This window comes from Condylostylus longicornis, unplaced genomic scaffold (assembly GCF_029603195.1).
Source record: "Condylostylus longicornis isolate FDR11 unplaced genomic scaffold, ASM2960319v2 ptg000018l, whole genome shotgun sequence".
Taxonomy (NCBI): Eukaryota; Metazoa; Arthropoda; class Insecta; order Diptera; family Dolichopodidae; genus Condylostylus; species Condylostylus longicornis.
The window spans coordinates 12547492-12571257 of record NW_026577987.1 but is presented as its reverse complement, the minus strand read 5'-3'; the positions used below and the strand labels follow the sequence as shown (position 1 = coordinate 12571257).

Here is a 23766-nt window from a genome sequence, read left to right as displayed (position 1 = left end):
GAAATTTGTCTCTAATGTCTGCTTTAATTCCGATATCATTTTAAAAAATAAAAGAACAAATCTAAAAATGCAAAAATTAATTGAAAATTAAAAAAAAAATGACGAATGCCATTAAAAAAATCCCAAGCGTATATGTATATGTTGTTGCATGTGTACAGAAACAGCGGTTATGTTGTGTATAGAAAATCGGTGCACATACATACTTGTTATATTAGTTGTTACTTGAATACTCGTACCGTTTTTATACTATTTAAGGAGTAGTAAGTGAATTTATTGTTTAAAATAATTACTTACATTAAATATTTAAAATCGGAATAAAAAAAAAGTAAACAAGTGGAAAAGATGCAAAATCGAAAGTTTTCAATTTCTGTAAAATTACTAGGTCGAATAGCAATTTAAAAAACAAAGAACAAAATTTTAAATTTGAATTAAAATCCACGTCACACAATTCTGAAAACTGAACGAGTAGCCCTTTTCAAACCACCATCAAAAATTTATAAAATTCAAAAACTCTTGTATTCAAAACTTTTGGAAATTGCAAAATTTTACTAATTTTAATTAACTCTGAAATTGTGTAGGTGGACATACTCTGTTAAAAAGAAGAAAAGGCAAATAATTATTGTATATTCTTTTAAAATTAAAAATAAGTAGAAATTATGTAGAAAATGAGAAAAAAAAAGAAAAACAAGAAAACGAGAGATTTTGTATATTAATCAAAAACAGTATTGCCATATTAATCAATATTATAGCAATTTATTATTGGGCTATGAAAAATAAGATTTATAGAAATTCGATAACAGCGACCGAGGGTTACTAAATTTTTGTGGGCTTTAATTTTACATTTAATATATTCGAATTTTTTTATATGTGAAATGATACTAAAATATCAAAACAACACTAAAAATATGTAAAGTAAAAAATTTGAAATAAAACGCAGTACGTCATTCGTTCGATTTCACTGTATGACGCAAAAACAATTTTTTAATAAGACATGTCCGTTCGTTGGCGAACGTTACCTTGGCTATGCTTGTATATTTATTTCAAAGAAAATTAGAAAATTCAATTGTCATTTTGTGTTAGCCGTCTCACTTTAAGTGATAGAATATTATTGAAAAATATTTTGATTTTCAATTTAATTCAATTTCAGAATTTTAAATTCAGAAAATTATAAGATTTTTGAAGAACAATCCATCAACTGATGCAACAAGCTAAATAAAATGTGGGTGGTTATTTTGAAATTTGTAAATTAATTTTGTAATGATTTTTCAAACTTATATTGTTTTTATACAGAATTTTTGAAAAGAATTAATAAAATTTTGTTTTCATTTGAAAATTATAAAATATTGTAATATTTTTCGATAAAACAAATTTAGTATTTTTTCATGTAAATTTTCGGTATATAAATTTTATTAGTTTCCTTATGGCAACAATTTTCAAAAAAATAAAATTGATTCATTTGATTTTTGGATTCATCATTGTTAAAATTAGATTTTTAGCGCGTTGGCTTTTTTCTCGTTTTTGTTTTTTTTTTCTCTGTTTTTTTTTGTCGTTATTTCTACAATTAAAACATGAAAATTTAAATGAAAATATTTTTAGTTAAATATAAAAAAAAATATATGTGTGTGTATATGTCAATATATTTGGATACAATACCTATAATATACTAGATATCCATCCATTTATGTAGATGTAAAAATATTTTATTACGTACTTTCATGTATAGAGATAAATCATTAAAAAAAAAATAAGTATCCAATTGTAATTAATATCTTTGAATATTTTATAATTTAATAATTTAAATGGATATAAAATCAATAGCATCCTAATATTTATGAATCATTTTCAATCTTAAATACTAATTTATTGATCAATAAATTATTGAATCTCATATATACTTAATTATGCACATACTATATATACACTGTATATGTATATAAAAACAAAAGATAAAATTTCTTTAGAATATTTAATATTAGCTATGTATATGGAGAGTGTTTGGTTGGTATCAAATAATTTTAATAATGACATATCGAAATTAATATCCCTACGTATAAAAATCTATTTATGGAATTAAGAAAAAAATTATTATAGAGAAATTGAAAAAAAAGAAAACTAAAAATTTTTTTAATTTTGTTGATATCTAGTGACTACTTCTAGTTTTCTATAAAACAAATAAATCAAATTGAAAATTAGAATAATTTTTTGCTAACTGCAAAATAATTTTAATGGCGACTGTATTGGTTTCCACAAAATTGAATTAATAAAATTATTTTATTGGTGGTTGTCTTATTTATTAAAAATTGGTGATTACAGGGGTGTACTAGTAGTTTACGATATTATACAATTTCAAATTTGAAAATCTGACGAATTTAAAATATTGTAAATTATATAAAAAATTAATAATTTAAATTAAAAATTTGTGTATGTAAATTACAATAATAAACAATTAATAAATTAAAAATAATTTTTTACTTATTTTGGTAAAAAAAAAAAAAAAAAAATAGAAAATTTTGTTTACTGTTTTGATATATAATTGACCAAATATATTCGACATTCAATTATAGATGTTATATCCAGTAATTAAAATTTAATATCACAGTTCAGTTGAGAAAATAGTTATTGCAAAAAAAAAACTAGTTCCTTTTTTTAAACTGTGCTTAATTTTCAAAAATTTAATTATATTAATTTAATAAAATCATAAATTGACTAATTATAAGCTATGTACTCGTATATGCAAAATAGGCTAGTTGTTATATTGAAAAATTAAGAAAAAACAAAAACAAGAGACACAAAAATCGAAATTTTTTGAAAATAAAAATTATTTGAGTAAAATTATACTTTTAAGTAAATTTTTTTTGATATAAGAAATAATTATACTTAATCCTTGAGTTCCATAATGCAGTAAATAAAATTATTTTTGCTTAAAATGAATTGAGGAACTTATAAACTGAATCAGATTTAAAAACTGGTTGTAATATGGATGCAATATGAAATTCAACTGAAAGATTGCCTTATTCTTGAGGTTCTGACTATGAAAGAGTAATCGCACTGAATGGCATACAAATGAACGTTTACTCTTTGATATTTGATACAATATTACTGTCTAATTTTACTGTAATTCTATGGTAACAAACACTTGATTAAAATTTGAAATTAATTTTAACGGGGTTTGTTTTTATTAATTATCTAAAATTTACCTTATTTTCTTAATTTGAAGTTTTTTTTTACAGAATATTACGTAACACAAATACTCCTTTCCATTTATATTCATTTAATTTTATAATTTTTTTTTTCAAATATGTATGTAGAAAATTTTTTAATAAATTTTTTTTTTTCGAAAATAAGCATAAAATTAAAAGTCAAAACAAAATATAAAGAATATACGACAAATGTTTGTTTTAAAATTTGTTTAAAGAAAAAATCTAAAAATAAAATTTTTAAATAAAAATATAGTTGAAGGTCAGAAATGGGTTGAAGAAGAGCAAAAAAAATCAAATTAAATAAAAAAGAAAAATCGCATAGGATTGTGAGTTTTTAAAATGTTATAATATTAAATAAAAAAAAATTACCTACACGTACACATACAAATAAGATATACAGTAAATTCAGAACTTATATTAACTAATAAATGCCGGAAGAGATTCAGTTAACATAATTTTATAAATGTATAAAATGAAAGGGGTATGTGTACATACTTAAGTAAATAGAATGTTAATTTTATTGATTTTTAAATAATATAACGCATATAATCACCACATACATACATATGCATATAAATATTTTTTTTTCATACCTACATAACGTATATATTACATACCTACTCTACATACAAATTCTAAAAATTCTAGACCATTTTAGCTCCAAAATGCGAATAGTAAACTTCAATATTAAAATAATAAATTTTCAATAGGAGATTTTTTACTCAAATCATCGCAAGGATTACTCACTTTTTTAATTTTTATTTTAGCTATTTTCATATTGAACTTGACCATACCCACATTAAAATTTACCATACTCACATTCTCATTTTAAAACTAAAATAGTATGCTACATTCAAATAAGAATAATGCGTTCTTCTCATATATAACAGATTAAAGTCAATATGCAACTCAATTTCCATACTCATATAAAAAAGAATATTAGGTATAAATAATATAATTTTGAATTTACTGTATATATGTATATACATATAAACAAAGCATATACGTACATATATATATAATATGTTTTTACGTACAAAATTGATGTCATTGGGATAAAATTTTTATTGAAAAAATTAATTTCAGAAAAGAAATAAAAAAAAAAATTTTTTTTTTTTTTGAAATTCTTTCTTCAAAATTTTTATAATATTAATAGAAATTAAGAAATTTATTCATAAACATATAAAATAAAAAACAACCTACATTTATTTCAATTCAATTAATTTATTAATTAGAGGGAAAGAAAAGAGAAAATTTTATATGCAATAAAAAGACTTCAGTTCCAAAATACTTCAAAATTTAAAAACTTCATAAATAATTACTTTTAAAAATTTATGAAAATTTAAAGAGGTGCTCATTATTATGTAGGTGAATCTCTTATTTAATCCAAAATTGTTTTTTTTTTTATTTTAATTAATTTAAAATTGAATTTAACATGTGCACGTAATGTTAGTTTTAAAATTAACATTAAAAAGAATTCATAATGCAAAATAAATCGATCAATTGCTTATATCGTAATTTTTTCCGGAATAAACACACATATAAACATTTCGGAGCTTTCTATATAAACATTTCATTTTTATGCTACTTCGCTCCTCGGAGGAGCATAGGACTGGTGCATGGATATTGTAAATAATCATGAACCGTTTCTTACGTCATTGAGTTTACTAATATAGACTCGTCATCTACCCTATATGAACATAATTCCCTTAATTTCTGATTAAAAAAGAAATAAATTATTGTATAATATGGAATTTTCCTTTCCTTTTGAAAATTTTTATTTCATTAAATTGGAAAACATATTTAAGCTTATCGAATTTCATACGAAATCTCATGGGTTATATTCTTCGTGAAATATTAGGAAAAATTGAAAACAATCATTGCATTTATTATATTTATCAATGTTTCCGTATAATATCATTCATATTTCATAATATTAAATTATATTATTAAATACTTATAATATTATGAACAAAAAACACACCTATACAAATCTGGCCATAATTATTATATAAAAAGTAAACAATTGTAATTGCATTTTTATTACAGCAATAGTCTTAACGAAACAAAACTTTGAATTATTAAATAAGATTACTTTTTCTTTTTTTAAATATAATTTCAACAATAATTTATTAAATAATGCATAAAACGTAATTTAAAATAGTAAAATATTCAATTTATGAAATAGTAAAATAATAAAAAAAAAATAAGTATTTCATTAAAAAAAAAATTCATACTTAATATTTCCCCATATTTCCCAATTAAAAATTAAAAAAAAATATTTATTTATGTAAGTTTTTGTGTTTTTCTCCAAAATATCTGCTCTCATGTAGAACAAAAACACAATGATATTTTTTTTTTATTTTCGAAATATTAAAATCATTCATTCACATTTATTTACGCTACAAAATAATTAAAAAAAAAAGTTTTGCTAATAATCATCACCACCTCTTACATCATAAAATACAATTAAACTAGCAAAAAATAAAAATAATTTTCATATGTACATATGTATGTGTGAAAAGATGTAACCATGTAATAATATTGTAAAATAATATGGTGTGTAAAATATCACAATCATTACTATTTTTCTGTTTTTAGCACTTTTTCAAAAAAAAAAAAAAACACGCTTATTAATTTCATACAATCCCTCAGTCCGTCTGTCCGTTAATTTGTTTACAAAAATTTCTACAACATTTAAAATAGACAGTTGAAATTTTAGAAATAAATAGATCTTTAGCAGAAACTTAATTTCGTAAACGAAAATTTTTACCCATGTCCACGTCTCTAAGAGTTATTGTGCCTCAAAGTTATAAAAATATCAATTTTCAATTATTTATTGTAAGGAAACCACTTAACTTTTTCTGTAACTTTTTCTGTAAACGCAGAAAAGTAGCTGGCTTCTTCTACTTGTGCATACTTAAAAAAAAAACGTCAAAAATTTTAGTATTGGTTTTTTTTTGTAGACAATAACTTGTTGGAGCGTACAATTTTAGCACCTATTGAATGCTTACAAAAGCTTTTTTTTTTTGTTAGAAGAATATTCTTTCCCATTTCCATCACCTCTTATCTTAAGAAGTTATAGTCTCTTGAAATTTGTAATTTATCAATTCTTAGATCGGTATATTTCCGGAACTACAAACTTTTTCAAATTTCTGTAAATACAAAAAGATAACGGTAAATACCATTGCATTAAAAAATAATAACTATTTTTCCTAAATCACACAATTATCCTTTGAAATCACCAATATGTTATAGCCACTTTTTTTTTTTTGCCTTATCCTAAAGGTATGCAATCATTTGAGAAAAAATTGGTATATGCACAAATGAAAGTAATTTAAATAATGTAAGTAATAGATTGTTTGGAAAAGCAGTATTTTCACTTGTTGAAGGGAAAAGTGCTACTTTACAAACCATTGATTTGCCCCAACTTTTTTTTTTCAATTTCAAATCAAAATAACGTGAAATAAATGAATTCGAGCAATGGATTTATTTTCATTTTCTGCTTTTTTTTAAACTACAAAAAAAAATATTAAAAAAATTAAAAAAAAAAAGATAAAAATATTTCTCCATTAAATTATTGAACAATAATTAAATAAAATGAAACTGCAATAAATTTCGGCATATTAATTAATTAATTTTTAATAATTAATTATTTAAAAACATTATACATAAGCATTTCTAAACATAAATGTTAATTCAGATTTATTTATTTAAAATTTGTAAAATAAATTTATTTACAATTAATTAATTCGTGAAAACTTCAGGATTCAAAATAAATTTTCTTCTAATTTCCTCATTTTTTCTTTAAATCAATTAAAATAAAAAAATTTCCTGCCAAATTTCAAATTTATTTTCAAAATTTAACAAATTTAGCTAGCTCTTTAAGAATAGCTATTTTTAATAATTTTCTCTAATTGGAAATTGCACAATGATGCAGAATAAATTGTTAATAGTTTAAAAACCGATTATTTTCCTCATTTAAAATTCATTTCCAATTTAATATTGAATTTTCATACACATATGTATGTATGTACATGATTAGTAATCTTACATGGAAAAGTGATAAGTAATGCGGCACTTTTTTCAAAAATATACCTACTAAAAGAAATTTGTAAAAATCTCCATGAATTTTGTACCCTCCATTATGGCTATAAGTAGCCAAATATTTACACTGATACGTAAAATTATAAGAACTTTAAAATTCTTTTTATCATTAACATTAAAATTATGCTTTAACATTAGATTTTGATGATGCCCAGTATTTTATATCCAAACTGGTTTTAAATTCCTTCACTAAGCAAGTAATTTTAGGGTAAATAAATAAGAATAACCTTGGATTACTAAAAAATTTAATACATAATTTTGAACAATCATCTAATTACTAAAAAATTTCGATAATTATAGATAAGAACATTATGTTATGCAAATAAGAAGTCAATTACAATTCACTATTGCTTAAACAATTTAATTATGACCTAAAACAATCAACTTTTATTTAATTTTTGACAAATTATACGCTACAAATTCATACAATATTTATGCATCATGAAATTCTTTGAAGGAATGTGACTGAGTATACCATAATGACCTCAAAATTATTTTAGGGTTAACAATAAAAAAAAATTTTTTTTAATTTTATTCAATTCAAAAAAAAAACCTATTTTAGTATTATATACAGTGCCATGCTGCGTCAGTGGCATACCACCATATTACAATAAAATAAAAAAAATAAAAAAGTATAACATAGAATAAAAATATTTTGTCGAATGTTTTTTGATGATTCATTACAATTTTTTTCGCTGATTTTTCAAATAAGTGCTCATAAATTTGAAAAATGAAAAAAAAAACAAACACAATATAAAATTAAAATCATATTTTGTAAAATTCACCACAAAATACAAATTATTTCGTTTCGTATACAAGTTTAAAGAATGAACTCATAAAAAATAAAAAGAAAACAATCACATTTACCGAAAATAATAGAGATTTGAAAGAAATAAGATAAGAAAGGAAAAAAAAAAAAAAAAGACAAACGGTGTCGCGACTATATTTCACATACTCTGTACTTATGTATTTCTTTCTATTCTCTAATAACAAAAAAGAGCAATGAAAAGATAATCAAATAGAAGACAAGAGGAGGCTCTTCATGAAAAGTTCAACAAGCGCAAAAATTATTTATTTAGAAATAGAGTCATAATAAAACATTAATCAAAAATAATGAAACAAATTTAACGAAAATTTAATTCTAATTAAACTAAATGCTAAACAAACTGTTAAAACTGAACTTGTCAAATAAAAGGAAATTCATTTAAGCACTCAAATAGTGCTTTTCTTTAGATCAACAACACGCAAACTTGAGTAGGTAGTAAGTACACAAAGTTAAATTTAGTAGTGTGTGGAATATTTTCAGAGCTATATTTGGCTAGGAAACCTAAAAGCGAATGGTCGGATTTTAAATTTAAAAGAATTTCTATGCCAACAAATTAAAAGCTTTGATAATAGCTCTTTATTGTTATTTTTACTCCAAGAATATCAAATTCCTAGTTTTACGCTTCTATACTTGCAATAAACAGGTATAAGTACGAATTTTATTAATTTTGTTATACATAAGTAAAAAATTAATATCAATTCTCTGATATTAAAATTTATAGACTAATTTTTATGATCGAATAGAGTTTTCATACTAAACTGTGTTGTTCTTACATAAATACATGTTGTGTGTTAAAAGGAATTAGGAAGATTTCGATTAAAATGTTTTCAAAAATTATTTTAAAATTTTTTTTAAATTCGGATTTTATACTAAATTTCAGAGACTCCTCCTATGGTAACGTACGAAATTTTTTACTATTATTGGGTTTTTTACGACCTTTAACTGATTGATCCTTTTAAAAAATTTTGTTTTCGACAATTTGCAAAGAAAACCTTTTGAATATTCTGACTGACCTGTCAAAAACTTTATAAAAATTATGATTTTGTAAAAGTATGATATTTAATTATAATTGTGTGTCATCCATTAGAAATGCTGGAAATTAAGATCAAATTAAAGTAAAAGTAAAAATCAACCTTCATATTTTAATTATTTAAAATTTTTAAACTCAACTTTTAAGTTTGGGTCATTCTGTTTGGGTCAGTCTTCAACAATTTTTCAAAATTGCAAATTTAAACAATTAATTAATTTTCTCAATATTGTATCAAATTTTTTTTAATTTTTTCCATTTATAATTATGATAATTTGTAATACAATTTAATTTATTCCATGTTAAGTAGGATAATAAAATCAATTTTCAGAATTTATCTTGTTATTTGATCTGTATGATGCCACCAATTATCGGTTTATCTTACAGTTTACTTAAATATTCTACTGAAAACAATCATTAGTATTTCATAAAAAGAGAACAAACAAACAAAACTAGTTTAAAAGAGATTCAATCATTTCTAATAAACCGAATTGAAATTAAAAACATAAAAAACATGTTGAAAGCGTAATCCATGCACATGTTCGGTTCAATTTTGTGTTTTTATCTTTTTTTTTACTGTCGCAAGGAAATAATTAAAAAAAAAATTCTTTTATTCTATATAACAATGTAGAAAAAAAAACGCAAATATATGTGGAATGTAGAATGACATAGACAAATAACTATAGAATGCACATTCTCTGGATCTGACTGGATATATAATTTTTGTTTTCGCTTTTTTACTTTTACAATTTGTTTTTTATACAGCAAATAGATTTAATTTGTTGGTACATTTGAATTTGTCAGTCATGGATTTCATTATTTCTCTGTTTTTTTCGCCAATTGATCTTTTTTTTGTGATTATTGTTGTTATTATACGGTTGAAAAGATTTTTTTTTTTTAATACATTCACACAATAAAACATTTTCATCTTATTACATATTATATAAAAAAATTTATGTGTCGGAGGCACAAGCACTTTACATATACTTGTGCATAATACAAATGTCTATATAAAGACAGTTTAATACAAACAGAAGCTTTTAAAACTTTTTATATACCTCAAATTCTATACTTGTTCTTTGTAATACAAAAGTCATTGGTTTGTACGTGATTCGAATTTTTAACTCTAAAAATTTTGAACTCTATTTGTAGATTTAAAAACATCATATTGAATACGATACAGAATAAAGACTGCAAAGGGATTGTCAGAACAAAACAGAAAAATACTAGAAAAAAAAAATTTACTCTTAAATAAAAATTGAATTTAGAATTCTCAGACATAAAAAATTTTGAAAATTTTGCAATTTAACAATGAAAATTTCTCAAACTCAAAAGATTAACCGTAACTCTACTTAATCTATGTACAATTCAAATCATATTAAATCGATTAAAGTCATTTTCGATCAAACATGTTGCACAATCTAAGAAAATTGTTGCATTTATTAAAATTTATATCTGTTTCGATTGGACTATGTAGAATGTATTTCAAACATGTTGCAGACACATCTAAGAAAATTAATGTTGTCAAACACTTTAGTACTGTCATATTATTTTAAAATATTTTAAAAAAACTTAATTTTAAATTTATTAAAAGTTATTAAATTTTGTAAAGTTTTATTTTCAATGCTCAGATAAAATTCATAAACTCTCTCAATCTAAAATAGTTGATTGCAATGAATTGCCATTGCTGCAACTAAAAGTCTTAATTGTAGATTTTCAAAAAAAAAAAAATCAAATTTCTATAATTTGGGAACCTTTGATAAAATTTTGTTCTATGAAATAATAATAATATTAACTACAATCATAAATACTGTCAGCATAGTGGTGAAGTGATCAGTGAATCGTGTAAAAATTCTCTCATTAATATATATATATAAATATTTTTTTTTATTTCGTAAAAAATTTTAAATAATTGCCATGAAATTAAATTTTTCAATATTATTCTATTTTTTTTTTTTTTTTGTTAATGATGTATTTTAAATGAATTTTTTTTTTATTTTCAGTTGTCTTTAAATTTTAATGAAATTCAATTATTGCATGATGTTACATACATATATACAATATTAATTTATGACACGGTAATACTATAATGTCCAAGTCAATTAAAAAAGAAGTGAAAGTGAAAAATTAATTTTAAACTTCATTACAGAAAATTGAAATACATACAATAATTTTTTTTTCGTTCGAATTAGTTATTTCATTTTATTTTTAAATTAATTAGAAATTTTTAATTGCATTTTGTATGACAAAGAAGATTATTTAACCCTTTCGACCCCGATTCGCGAATAGTTTAATAGTTTTATGATACATATGTGCACCGGCCGGGTCGAATAGTTACAAGTGTTTATACAAAATATTTTCTTGGCTGAAAGAATTCCTAAAAACCTTGTTAAGTATGTATGTAGTCTAAAATAGACGCTCTTAATATTGAAAAGACTTCGTCTCGTTCTCTTATATCTATCAATCTTTAATGTTGATAAATACATATTTCTTTTTACTAGAGAAAAAGGAACCAAGTGACAACTTAAATAAAGTTCAAAACAAATTTTATTTTAATCAAACTCATACATTTGAAATTTTGTATAACATAAGTACTTTTGTATTTGCTAATTATATGATTAATGGCAATTTTAAAATAATTTTAAGTAATTAAATAAAATAGAATTTTGCAGCAATTAAGTGAATTAAGCCTTAATCCAATTTAAGTTTTACAATTACAAAATTTTTAAAAATAATTAAGTATTTAATTTGGAATTTGATAATAAAATACATATATTTCAAATAACATAACCATAATATAGAAAGTTTTAATAACTGTAACTATATTATTATTATTATTATTATATTTAATAGAATAACTGTTATAACTAACTAGTAATTAACAAGCCACAGAAAATTATGAAAATAATAACATAATTGAATTATCGTTTATAATATTTAATTCATTAAAATTAAAGAAAAATTTCCTTTTATTTATTTAGCTTAATTTTATTATTAATTATACAATTAAATATTAAAAGCCAATTAATTTTGTATCATAATATTCTAAAAATAATTTGAAAAGCCATCATTTCTATCAAAAAACAAAAATTAATAATTGCAAATTTTAAAAATAAAATAACATAAAAAGAAAATTAATAATTATTGAATATATGCCAAAAAAAAAAATAAAAGAATTGATGCAAAAAAATAAAATTAAAATTAAGTGTTCTTAATAAACAACAAAATTTTAACATTGAAAAAATATTGTAACATTTTAAAGACCACAGACACTAGACAAAATATATAATAGGAAAAATTTTATTAAAATAGAAAAATAATTTTTCTTTTTATTCCAATTAAGATATTTTCTCGTTATACAAATGTCAAATTTTAGAACTAATATTTTCTTATTTTGAATTATTTTAATTTACATGGTTTTTTTTTATTTTTAATTTGGTAAAAGCAAGTCATAATTGAGTAGCAGCAATTCATTTTAATTTTAATTCATCAATAATTTATATTTTTTTTTCTTCACTTGGTTTACTTATTAAATACAATTTACTTAGTTTCTAAGTAAAATATATAGTAATAGTTATAATAATAAAAATAATATTAAATGAAAAATAAACAAATAAATTTCTTTTTTTTTTATTTAAAATTTTATTTCTTATATAAATTTTATATAAAAAATAAGAAGAAATAAGAAATCAATTTTGATTCATAAGATGCATTTTATAAAATCGAAATTATATATTTATAATTTGATTGTTGTAACATTTTAAAAACTTCATTAATGTTTCAAAATACAATTAAATATTTAATAAAATTAATTTGTTGAATTTAAATTGCGTAAAAATTTTAAGAGGTTTGAAAATAAATTAAAAAACAATATTAGAAAATTGTGAAAATATTACATTTTTTTTACTATGAGATTACTTGAATTTTATATAAAGTATTCAATATTTTAAAAATTATATTAGATGAATTATTTTGAATTTTATAATAAAAATAGTTAAATTTAACATTTAACATATTTCCCTAAACCAAATTAATACAATAAAAATACAAAAAATTTTCATGCTTTCTTTCAAAATATTAAAAATAAAAAAAAATTTTTTTTTAATTTTGTATTATTAAACAAAATAATTTTTAATATTTAATTAAAATTTTAAAATTTATTTTTTTTTCAATATAGCAATATTAAATACAAGCTTATTTTCACAATTATGTGTTAAATTTACATTTAAAATTGACATTAAAGTGTATAAATACAATAGAAAAAAATCAATGAAATTCTATTAAATATAAATTTTATATAATTACAAAATTAATGTAAATTTAAATAAAGAAAACATCGGTTTATAATTTTTTTTTAAGATCTACAACTTGTAAGTTTGGTTTTTTTTACAGATAAAATTTATTAACTGAAAAAAACAATATAATAAAAAAATCATAATTACATAACTAATTTATTTTGCAAGATAAAATTATTAAAATTTTCCTTCATTTGTTTTCTTATTTATTTTATATTTTTTACAAAATCTGATTTTTTAGAAAACCTTCTGGTTTTTATTTCTTTTTAAATTTTTTATTTATTTTTATATATTTAGACATTTCTTCATCATCAACTTCCTTATCCATAGCACCGTCCTCTTTTGCAGCCTTTTCTAATTGTTCTAATTCCATAAGACGTTCTATTTCTGGATTAATACCACGACATGATATACGTGCCTCAATTAAATCTTCAATTAATGCATATGATGGTTCCATTATAAAATTTGTACCATTATCTTTTAACATTTCTGCTGTTGTTTCTTTTGCATACATTTCTCTACCTTCAATTTCTTCATTTTCTTTAGCGACTTTTTCCTTAGAACGTTTCATAAATTTCATTTCTAGAATTCCTTTTGATAATTTTCGTTTACTCATTTTTGGTTTTTTCAAATTTTAATTTTTAAATTTATAATTTTTTTATTACACTCAAAACTGTAATTAAATGCTTTGCCAGTAAATTGTCAAAGTTATTCCAATCAATTCTTGAGAAAAAACCAATTGTTGTATTACAAATGTTTAATTATATATATATGCATGTATATATGTATATTCCTTTTCTCAGTTCTAATGAATTATTTCCGTTTTCCTTTAAAACTTTTCTTGATTAATTACTTAATTAACTGGGATTAACTTTTTCTTGAATTGAAACCTGCTTTTTTGCTTTCTTTCTTATCCTTATCTTTAAATTTTTTTTTAATTTATCAGAATTTCGGGTGTTATTGAATGAAATTTAGCTAAAATAAGAGTTTGTTTTTTATCTTAATTATATTAATTATTTTTATTATAATTATTTCTCATTTATTATATGTACATTTATTGAAGTGAAAATAAAATTGAAATACATACATAGGTATACACATTTGTTCTGCATAATTTGTAGAATAAGAAACTATCGTATTTTTTGTTGAAAAGTAAATATGTATATAATATAGGTGTATAAACACATTCTTTATTATATAATATAGTTTTATAACATAGATAAATATATGTACATATATAAAATAATATATGTACGTATATAAATTAAACTTAAAGGTGTGTTGGATTGAGGTTTAGTACAAAGCATAATTCTTTATCTTTAAAATATACTATATTATTATTAAAAAAAAAAAATAAAACAATAAAATTAAATTTCTGAACAAAAATTAATTTCTTTTAGTCCACTCGCGCTCGGTTCCGCTTTATGAATTTGAATCTAATTTGAAAATAGGTACACTATAAGTTTCTTACACTGTTATTTTGTAAAATTATCATGTATGTAGGTGATATTAAACAATATCTACATTATATAAGTAGAACATACACATTATATTTTAAAATATACATACATATAAATTTAATAGAAATGATTTATAGTCATCAACATCATCATCATTATTAAATAATTTCTTTTTTAGCCCCAAAATACAAAAATAAATAAAATTATTAAATGTAACCATCATTGTCATCAATTATTGCTCATAAATTATAATTAATTATATAAGGATTCTAAATAATGTACAATTTAAAATATATTCGTATATATTTATTTTTTGTATATCTACCTGAATAATTCCAGCATACGAGTACATACATATTTTGTATAATTTACAATCGAATAGATAAATTATGTAAGTATATAATAAGAAAATCTATAAATGAAAAATATTTTTATGATTGAATTCGTACAGATTTGATTAATGATTAGCGTATGGATATTGATGATAAGATATAATTATATACATACATATATAATAAAATATTATGTATGTGTATGTATAGAAAGGCATGTAATCAAAATTAATGTTCAGAAACTTTAAATAATGGCAATTAATTTTAATATTATTCTATATTCGAACGATTGAAAAGCTCCATGCTATTCAATCATTCCTCTCCATTGTAATTATTTTTTGTAAGAGACTTACGAGTAATATCAAACATTTAATAATGTAATTTCCTGATAATATAATCATGTTCTTGGCCTACTTCTGTACGTTAAGGAATAGTGTGGATTTAAATGTCCAGAATAAAATTATATTATGTGTGTATATACATATGTATGTATTACAGTTTTAAATAAAATATCTAAATAAAATAAAATTTCGGAAATTCGAATCTTGCATGTTATATTAAATTTTTAATTTATTAAATAAAATTAATTAATTAATTTTGGCTTGAATTTAATGAATAAAAATATGTATGCATGCGCATATTTGTATGTATGTATGTAAATTAAGTTTAAACATAACGATATTCATTTAATTTTTATATTTAATAATAATAATTTCACTTTCTTACAAATTTTATTAAAAATAAACAAAAAATTATTTTCTATATTAGAAAAATGAAATTAATTAAAAAGATAAAAAAAAATTTTGATTGCATAGTCACTTCCTATAATTTTTTGTTTTAAGTTTCCTTTTTGTACAATTGGTACCATGTTGCACAATTGGTTGGCTGGTTGATGGCTAAAAATTTATTAATTTTTAAAAAATTTGAAATTCAAATTTAATAAAATATTAATGAAAAATAATTTAGTGCAATGCAAATAGAAATAAAACTCGTGGATAAACAATGTGGATAATAATCTCAAAGTAAATGGAAACATCTGGGTACTTAGTAATTTAAAATTTAATCATTTAATGAACTTAAGAGGTACATATTATAAGTATATGTAAGTGTAACTTCTTACTTATTAAAAAACTACGATAACAAGACAGTAAATACTAGAATTTGAATGAAAGTCTTATAAATTATTTATTATAAAACTTATGAAAGCTAATTTATGTATGTATATTTTCGAAACCATAAGAACAAACTTACTAGAGGAAAACTAAATTATATTTAATTTTGTTTGGGGTGCAGTGCACTAGTAACTCCTCAAATGACCCAATCCACAATTTTATTTACTCAACTTTTACATACATATATAAGTATATACGTATGTACTTACATACCTACTTATATTATCATAGTTACATTTGAAATTAAAACACAAACCATTTTATACGGCATTCATCTAGCCTCCAATATAGTTTGTCAACTCTAAATAAATTTAAGGGAAAAATATTAAATCACGTTTTAAATAAAAATAAAAACGAGAAAAAAAAAATAATAAAACCTAAATCGCAAAATCACCACACCATGTTAAATTTTCTCATAATCAAATGAAGAAAAATCAACTCGACTCAGTTCGCAAATGCCTACATAAGTTTATGCATATAAGTATATGTTATGTACAAATTTGAAGAAACTATCTACACATATGTATGTATGAATGCGTTTATTCATAAACGAAACTCAACTTTAAAAAAAATCTTATAAACAAAAAAAAATTATCGTATAAATATAAATTTGAGTATGTATAATTACACACATCCATATTTATATATAAAAAAAGGGGTAAGTTTGATGAGTTATAAATTTGGTCATACAAAATACACATATTTACATACATATTTATAAATATTATTTTCATTCGGCTAAATACAATTCAGCTATAACCTAAAAATCATCTTTTAAAATTTAAAAACACTCAACCAACACATATTTCTACTTTTTACTTAAACTTTATACAATTTTCTGAGTCATTTTTATTTTTATATACATACACACACACTCAGATAATTTAAAATAAAAATCACACTTTTCTATAAGTATGCTTGCGTGTGTGTGTGCGAAATTTAATAAAAGTACGAATTTAACCTCAAAATTTTTATTTTTTTTAGAACATGCTTTTATTTTTTCAACTTTTTCTTTCGGTCTTATTTTACAAATAAAAAAATATATGTGTAAATATAAAATTAAAATATTTTCATTACCATAAATTATTTATAACTGTAAATTCAATGATCATCACAAAAATAGACAATTATTAATTCAAAAATTGTCTCAATTGGGCGAAAATTATTTTTGTACAAATTTGGCATTCAATAAAAAGAGTGACACTAAAAAATCATTCTCAAATTCAATTCAACACAACGTTGTTGTATTTAAAAAATTTACTCATCGGTATACTGCAAACATACATTTTTATAATGAAACACATGTGAAAAGAAAAATTAGCTGAATAATTTAAGCTAAAAAGAGATATCTATATTTTTAAAACATATACATACATAGTAAATATATGTACTCAGTTTACTGGAAAAGAAATAGGGGGGAAAAGTCTATTTAACTGAAAATGACGTTTTTTTTTTTCTATAAATATTTAATATCGTGGTCAAAATTTGAATTTAAATGTTATTGACGGCTTTGCTTATAATTTTGTGCATCAAATTTGACATTTTGTCTTTCTTTTTCGAAATTTTCACCTTTTTATTCAACATTAAACCAACCCTGTGTTTCTTTCTTTCTCATTCTTGTAAAAGTATTGAATTAGAAATTATTTTTCAAGAATTAATAAAACAAAAAATATTTATAATTCACCACACATTGTTGGATATCTTAAACATAAAAGTGGGATAAATAAAATGAAATGCGATATTTGTGTTAGTGAGTGGTGATTTTTTTTTTCCTTTTCTATAAGCATTTGTAAATGTATTGCATAGAACTTTTTTTACCGGTTAAAAAAGATGACTGTACAATTATTATTCAATGTCCATATATGGTATTGTTGTTGGGTATAAGTATGAAATATAAAAAAGGGGAAAATTTTCTCCAACTATAATCAGTGAATGATGTACATACAGCCGTACATAATGTGTATTGAAATTATTATCTTTCTTTTTTTTGTTTTTTTTTTTTTTTTACCTTAAATTATAATTTCTTGCTTTCACCTTATGCAATATTATGGAAATATGAAGTACGTACGTATGTACATATTTACATATCCAATAATAAAAGTTGAAAAATTAATGATAAGAATTTACTGTTATATACATAAGTATGAATGCACATACACATATTTATATACTACATACATAGTTAATCAAATATGTATCCATGAATGTGAACAAATATTCATAGGACATTCATTAAAGTATGCATGAATGTATGTATGTATGTATAAAATGAAAGAAAAAACGTGAAATTTAATTCGACGGGGATAAAGTGTTATCAGAGTTCAAATATTGTCATAAAAATTAATTTGTACTATGAAAAAAATTAAAAAATAAAAAATTTAAAAAAAAAATGTTTAAAGTACATAAATGTATGTATGTATGTATGTATGTATGTAAGAACATTCGTGCACATACATACATACATATATACATATGTATGGACTTAAGTATTTTTAAACCAAATTTTTTTTTTCTTCTTTGAAAAATCAAACTGAAATTCTTTTTAAGAACAATTTTTTTCTGTTGATTTTTTGCAATATTAATTTTTCCTAATCAAATCCAAATATGTATGTATTTATGTATGGATGTAATATGTATGTAGTAGCATAACGAATTATGCGCCCATGGTTACCTCTCAAACCACAGAAAATACCTATCGAATCCAATTTTGAATTGTAAAACATTTAAAACGAAACCGTAACATTAAATGGTAGGTACCTAATTCGAATGTGCCATAACATGGTAGCTCTTTAATTCTGATAATTAAAACATATGCATTTTACGTTATTTTACTATTATAGGTATTCAATATTCAATTCGAAACTCGTTCCGACACAGAGTTTTCTTTTAAATGATATCCGACTCCAATATTTTCAAATAGTTTTATACAAGAATTTTGATTTATTTTAACATTAGAGTGGTAGATTCTCTATTAAATTATTTGACAGATAATTTGGTATGTCTAGATAAGTACATATGTATGTATGTATTCCGGTGTTTGTTTGAATGAGAATGTGCTGGCTTTTGCTCTTAATCAAATAGTTTCTTGAAATTTTCTATATTAACATTAAATTAAAAACAAAATTTTAAAATAAAACACAAATCAAGTTTAAATACAAAAAAAAAAAAAATTAAATAATATTCCAACTTTGTGAGAAATTTAAGGATAACCACAAAATTAAATTAAAAAAACTAAAAAAAAAAAATAACCACGTTTACATTTGCAATAGAAAAAAGTCGCAAAATTTTACAATTTTAAATAAGTAAATACGAGTAATAAAGAAAACACAAGAAAAAAATAAGGTAGCTAGTAGCAAGTTGTTAAAAATTCACTATGATTCATAAATAATAACTATATGAATAACTTGAGTATAGAAAATAAAAAGAGAAAAGAAAAACAACAAATTTAATTGAAAAATCAAAGGCATTAACATAAGCAAGCGACCAATAACTTTGTATGGAAATAAGTCAAAAACAAGAAAAAAAAATGAAAAAATCAAAAAAAAAAAACAATTTAACTATAAATGAACAAGTCATTGTAGAGATGACGTCATTAATTATGACTACTACTATAAAACATTACGATTCTCTGATTATGATTAATTCAATTTTTTTTGTTTTTTGTTTTCTATTGGAAATACCTTATTGGGAAATAAAGAAAAAAACACCTTTTTTAAGTTTATCACGTAAACGTATGTATGTGTGTAGTGGAAATAATAATATTTATGTTGGTGTAGGTAAAATCTACATTAATTATTTTTTAATAGTTTCTGTTTTTTTTTTCAAATAATTATAGTTTACTATTATTTTTGGAGCGTTTATTTTACTTGTTTGCAATATTTTTATATAAAAATGTTTTATGCACTCAAATGCCAACTTATTTCTTATACGAATTAGAGAAAAAGAATTCAAAAGTATGTTATTATTATTAAATAGTGTAAGTACCCATAATATTGATGAAGTTACAAAGTTACTATTCCAATCTAATCCATTTAAACAGAAGCATGAATGCATATTTTTAAAAAAAAACAAGACCACTTCATACTTAATTTAAGGTGAATGGATGATTTTTTTTTGTTTTTTCTAAACTAAAATCATTATTTGAAGATGCGGTTTTCTTTAAACGACATTGAATGTTCAAATGAAAAATTGATTGAGATTGAAATAAAAAATCATTATCACAATATTCGGCAATATTTTCCATAAAGTATTATACTTTTCGTATTGTATTCAGTGCTCGAAGTGAGGCGGGATGGAGTGGGATGCCATCCCAGTACTTTTAAATAATTGGAAATCCATCCCACTACTTAATAGGAGAGAGAATGCGTTCCGGAACATGTTTTTTATAATTTAAGAAAATTTTCTAATGAATTTTAAAAGTTTTTTTAACAAAAAATTAAATATATGTAATTTTAAATAAGACCAATTTCAAATAGTAACGTATAATTTTTTCCTATTATTGAAATTTTCGTTACTACATAGTAGTCTAAGCATTTTCTTTGGTAACAATTTGCACAGTTTTTGATTTAATTTTTAGTTGATTTAATTTTGAATATAAATTAATATTCTCGTTAGTTTACTTCCAAAGTTTGGTAAATTTTGTTCAGTTATTTTTTTTTAAAAAATAACTAAAATAATACTTTTCTTTTTTTTTTTATTTTTTTTTTTTTACCATCCCACCACTTTGAGTATCCCACTTCGACCACTGATTGTATTACTAAAAAATATTAAAATGTTTCACAGAGAAAACTAAATTAATTGGACATTCAAAAAATTCTGGTTGATTTTTGTAAAATTTTGACGATAAATATTACGAGTGTGCCTTAGTTAATATTTAAATTTACGTAACGCTAAATTTTGACTTTTTGTATAAAATCAAATAAAATATTTCTTTCCGAGTAATGGCCGGCAAATATAACGGCTGATATAAATATTGATATAAATGGCCGGCTGATAACAAAAATACATATATGTATTGTTGTTATCAACGGTATATGGAGAAAATTTTCTACAAAAAATATAATTATTTGAATATTATTTTTTCCAAAAAAAAAAATTTGCTAAGATAATTGTTAACTACATTCTTACTTACACATACATACATACATATTATATATGAATTGAAGAATTAAGTTTCGAAGGCTGATTATCGAATGAAAATCATAATTTTTTAAAAATTTGCTTAAGGCTCAGGCAGACATGCAATTTTTAGTTTTGCTATTTTATTGTAGAATCGTTGCGCCCATCTAACCAACTAAACTATTGTATCAATTCAAATCGAATGCTTTAAATAAAATTCAGTACGTATATCGAATCGAAAATTTGTAAAATAACTTCTACTAACAATTTTTTAAGTTTTTATAAAAAGTTTTCAGGCTACTTTCATTAGATTTGAACAACAAGATTTGCTATTCCATTTAGTGAAAAAATTTAAAATCTCTTCAAATTTTTTATATTTATTTATAACTATATATATATAATTTTAGTTAAATACTAAGCGACCCAACATCATCAACATTATAGTATCAAAATATTTTATCAAAATTATTTCTTCTACCAATCCAAACAAAAATTAATATTGAATTTAACAATGGAAAATCAAATCGTTTTTTTGCAATCCCATTCTATGACAAAATACAATGTACTTCAAAATGAAAGTGTTAACAATACAATTATTTTAATGAACTTTTTTTAAATTATTATATTATTTTAATTACTTATAATTACCAAAAAGAAAATCTTAAATTCTTTTATTCTAATATAGCAAAGTTCATTAACCAGTGATCAATCGTTATAATGACAACCACCTACATTCATTAAATTTCATTTTGTTTTTTATAAATTTGTTTTCAGTTTGCAAAATATTAATATATATATTGGTACACAACACAGAAATATATATATATATATATATATATATATATATATATATATATATATGTATATATATACATACACATTCATACATCAACAAAATTTAGAAAAACTTAAAAGAAAAACAAATGAATAAGACAAACATTTTATATTTGAAATTTTCAAAAGAATTAATTAAAATAATTAAACCTAAATTGAATGAATCACAAGTCATATTGTATATGTATGGATGTATTATGTATAGGTACATATTTACATTATGAGTATAAGTTGTGAGTAAAAATCTTATCGACATCTTACAAATATATTTTGATACAATCATTTTTAATTGAGGAAGAGGATTTAAAAAAAAAAAAAAAATTAAAAGAAAAACAGATTTTCGTCACAGAAACAATAAAAAAAAAAAAATGCTAAAAAATAAAAAGATTATCAAAATTTCTTTATAACTGAAAAATAATATGTATAACAGTTACATATATGAATGTATAACAGTTACACATATATATGTATAACAGTTACATTATAAAAATACGTCATAATTATAATTTTACATTATACAGAAGAATGTATGTATATTGAAAAATAGACATACATTTTGTTATACACACATAAGAAAAACAATATTACTAATAAGAATATACATATGCAATTATTACTCTTAAGAGAGATAAAAATTTAAGTACTTTTACGACCCTGAAACAAATTTAACATTAATTTTAATAACATTTACATAATTAAAAAATTAAATTTTTAAATTCATTTTTTAATTTTTCTGTTCTATTTGATAAAAGTTTTATTAAAAACACGATTTATATTTTTAGAAGTAGTATAGTGTATAGCATCCATACATATACATACATATATATATTTTATATATTTAAAATACACAAAAATATAAAATATTAAATTTGTATTGCAATCGCATTTGTTCCATTAAAAAGTGTAACACCCTTTTATTTTATACAATTTTAAAAGTATAACACCCTTGATGTGTAAGTGTAATACACTTTTATTTACACCAAACCTATACAAAGTAGTGCACTAGTTATAAAAATTTGCTCCGCTTCGTATTTTTTTATATTATAATTAAAATATAAAAATTATTGAAAACTATTCTCAATTAGCCCAAACTACTTCTGAAACTTCTTTGGATTTTCTTTGGATTCAAGACTTTTTAATTTATATTTCAGAACAGTTTAGAATGATATATTCATGTTAAAGGAACATAATTAAATTTTTGATTCCATACACGTTTATGTTTATAATATGATGAATTCTTGAATTTTAGAATATGACATTATTTGTGCGTAGCTCCTCCATAGTTACTGAATTTTGTCGCGCACCGAAAGTAAAGCACATAATTTATTTTTTCATACGAAATTCTTTCAACTAAAAAAAACTGCTAATAAAGCCTTAAAACAAGTTAATTCGTTA

The 23766-nt window shown here is 21.7% G+C and overlaps 2 protein-coding genes across 2 annotated transcripts in view; both read right to left on the bottom strand.

Moving 5' to 3' along the window:
• Positions 1-23766, bottom strand: part of LOC129606351 (cofilin/actin-depolymerizing factor homolog) — a 45493-nt gene that overhangs the window by 8136 nt on the left and 13591 nt on the right. The gene's annotated exons all lie outside the window — the stretch shown is intronic.
• Positions 13625-17615, bottom strand: LOC129606352 (M-phase phosphoprotein 6). Its single transcript, XM_055516639.1, has 2 exons — positions 17497-17615; positions 13625-14430 (listed from the first exon to the last, which is right to left on the bottom strand). Exon 2 carries the CDS (start codon positions 14069-14071, stop codon positions 13712-13714), a length of 360 nt encoding a protein of 119 aa, XP_055372614.1. The 5' UTR covers positions 14072-14430; positions 17497-17615; the 3' UTR covers positions 13625-13711.

What these genes read in the sequence shown, in the direction of transcription:
- LOC129606352 (XM_055516639.1), bottom strand. Translation starts at nt 14,071, where the DNA reads ATGAGTAAACGAAAATTATCAAAAGGAATTCTAGAAATGAAATTTATG.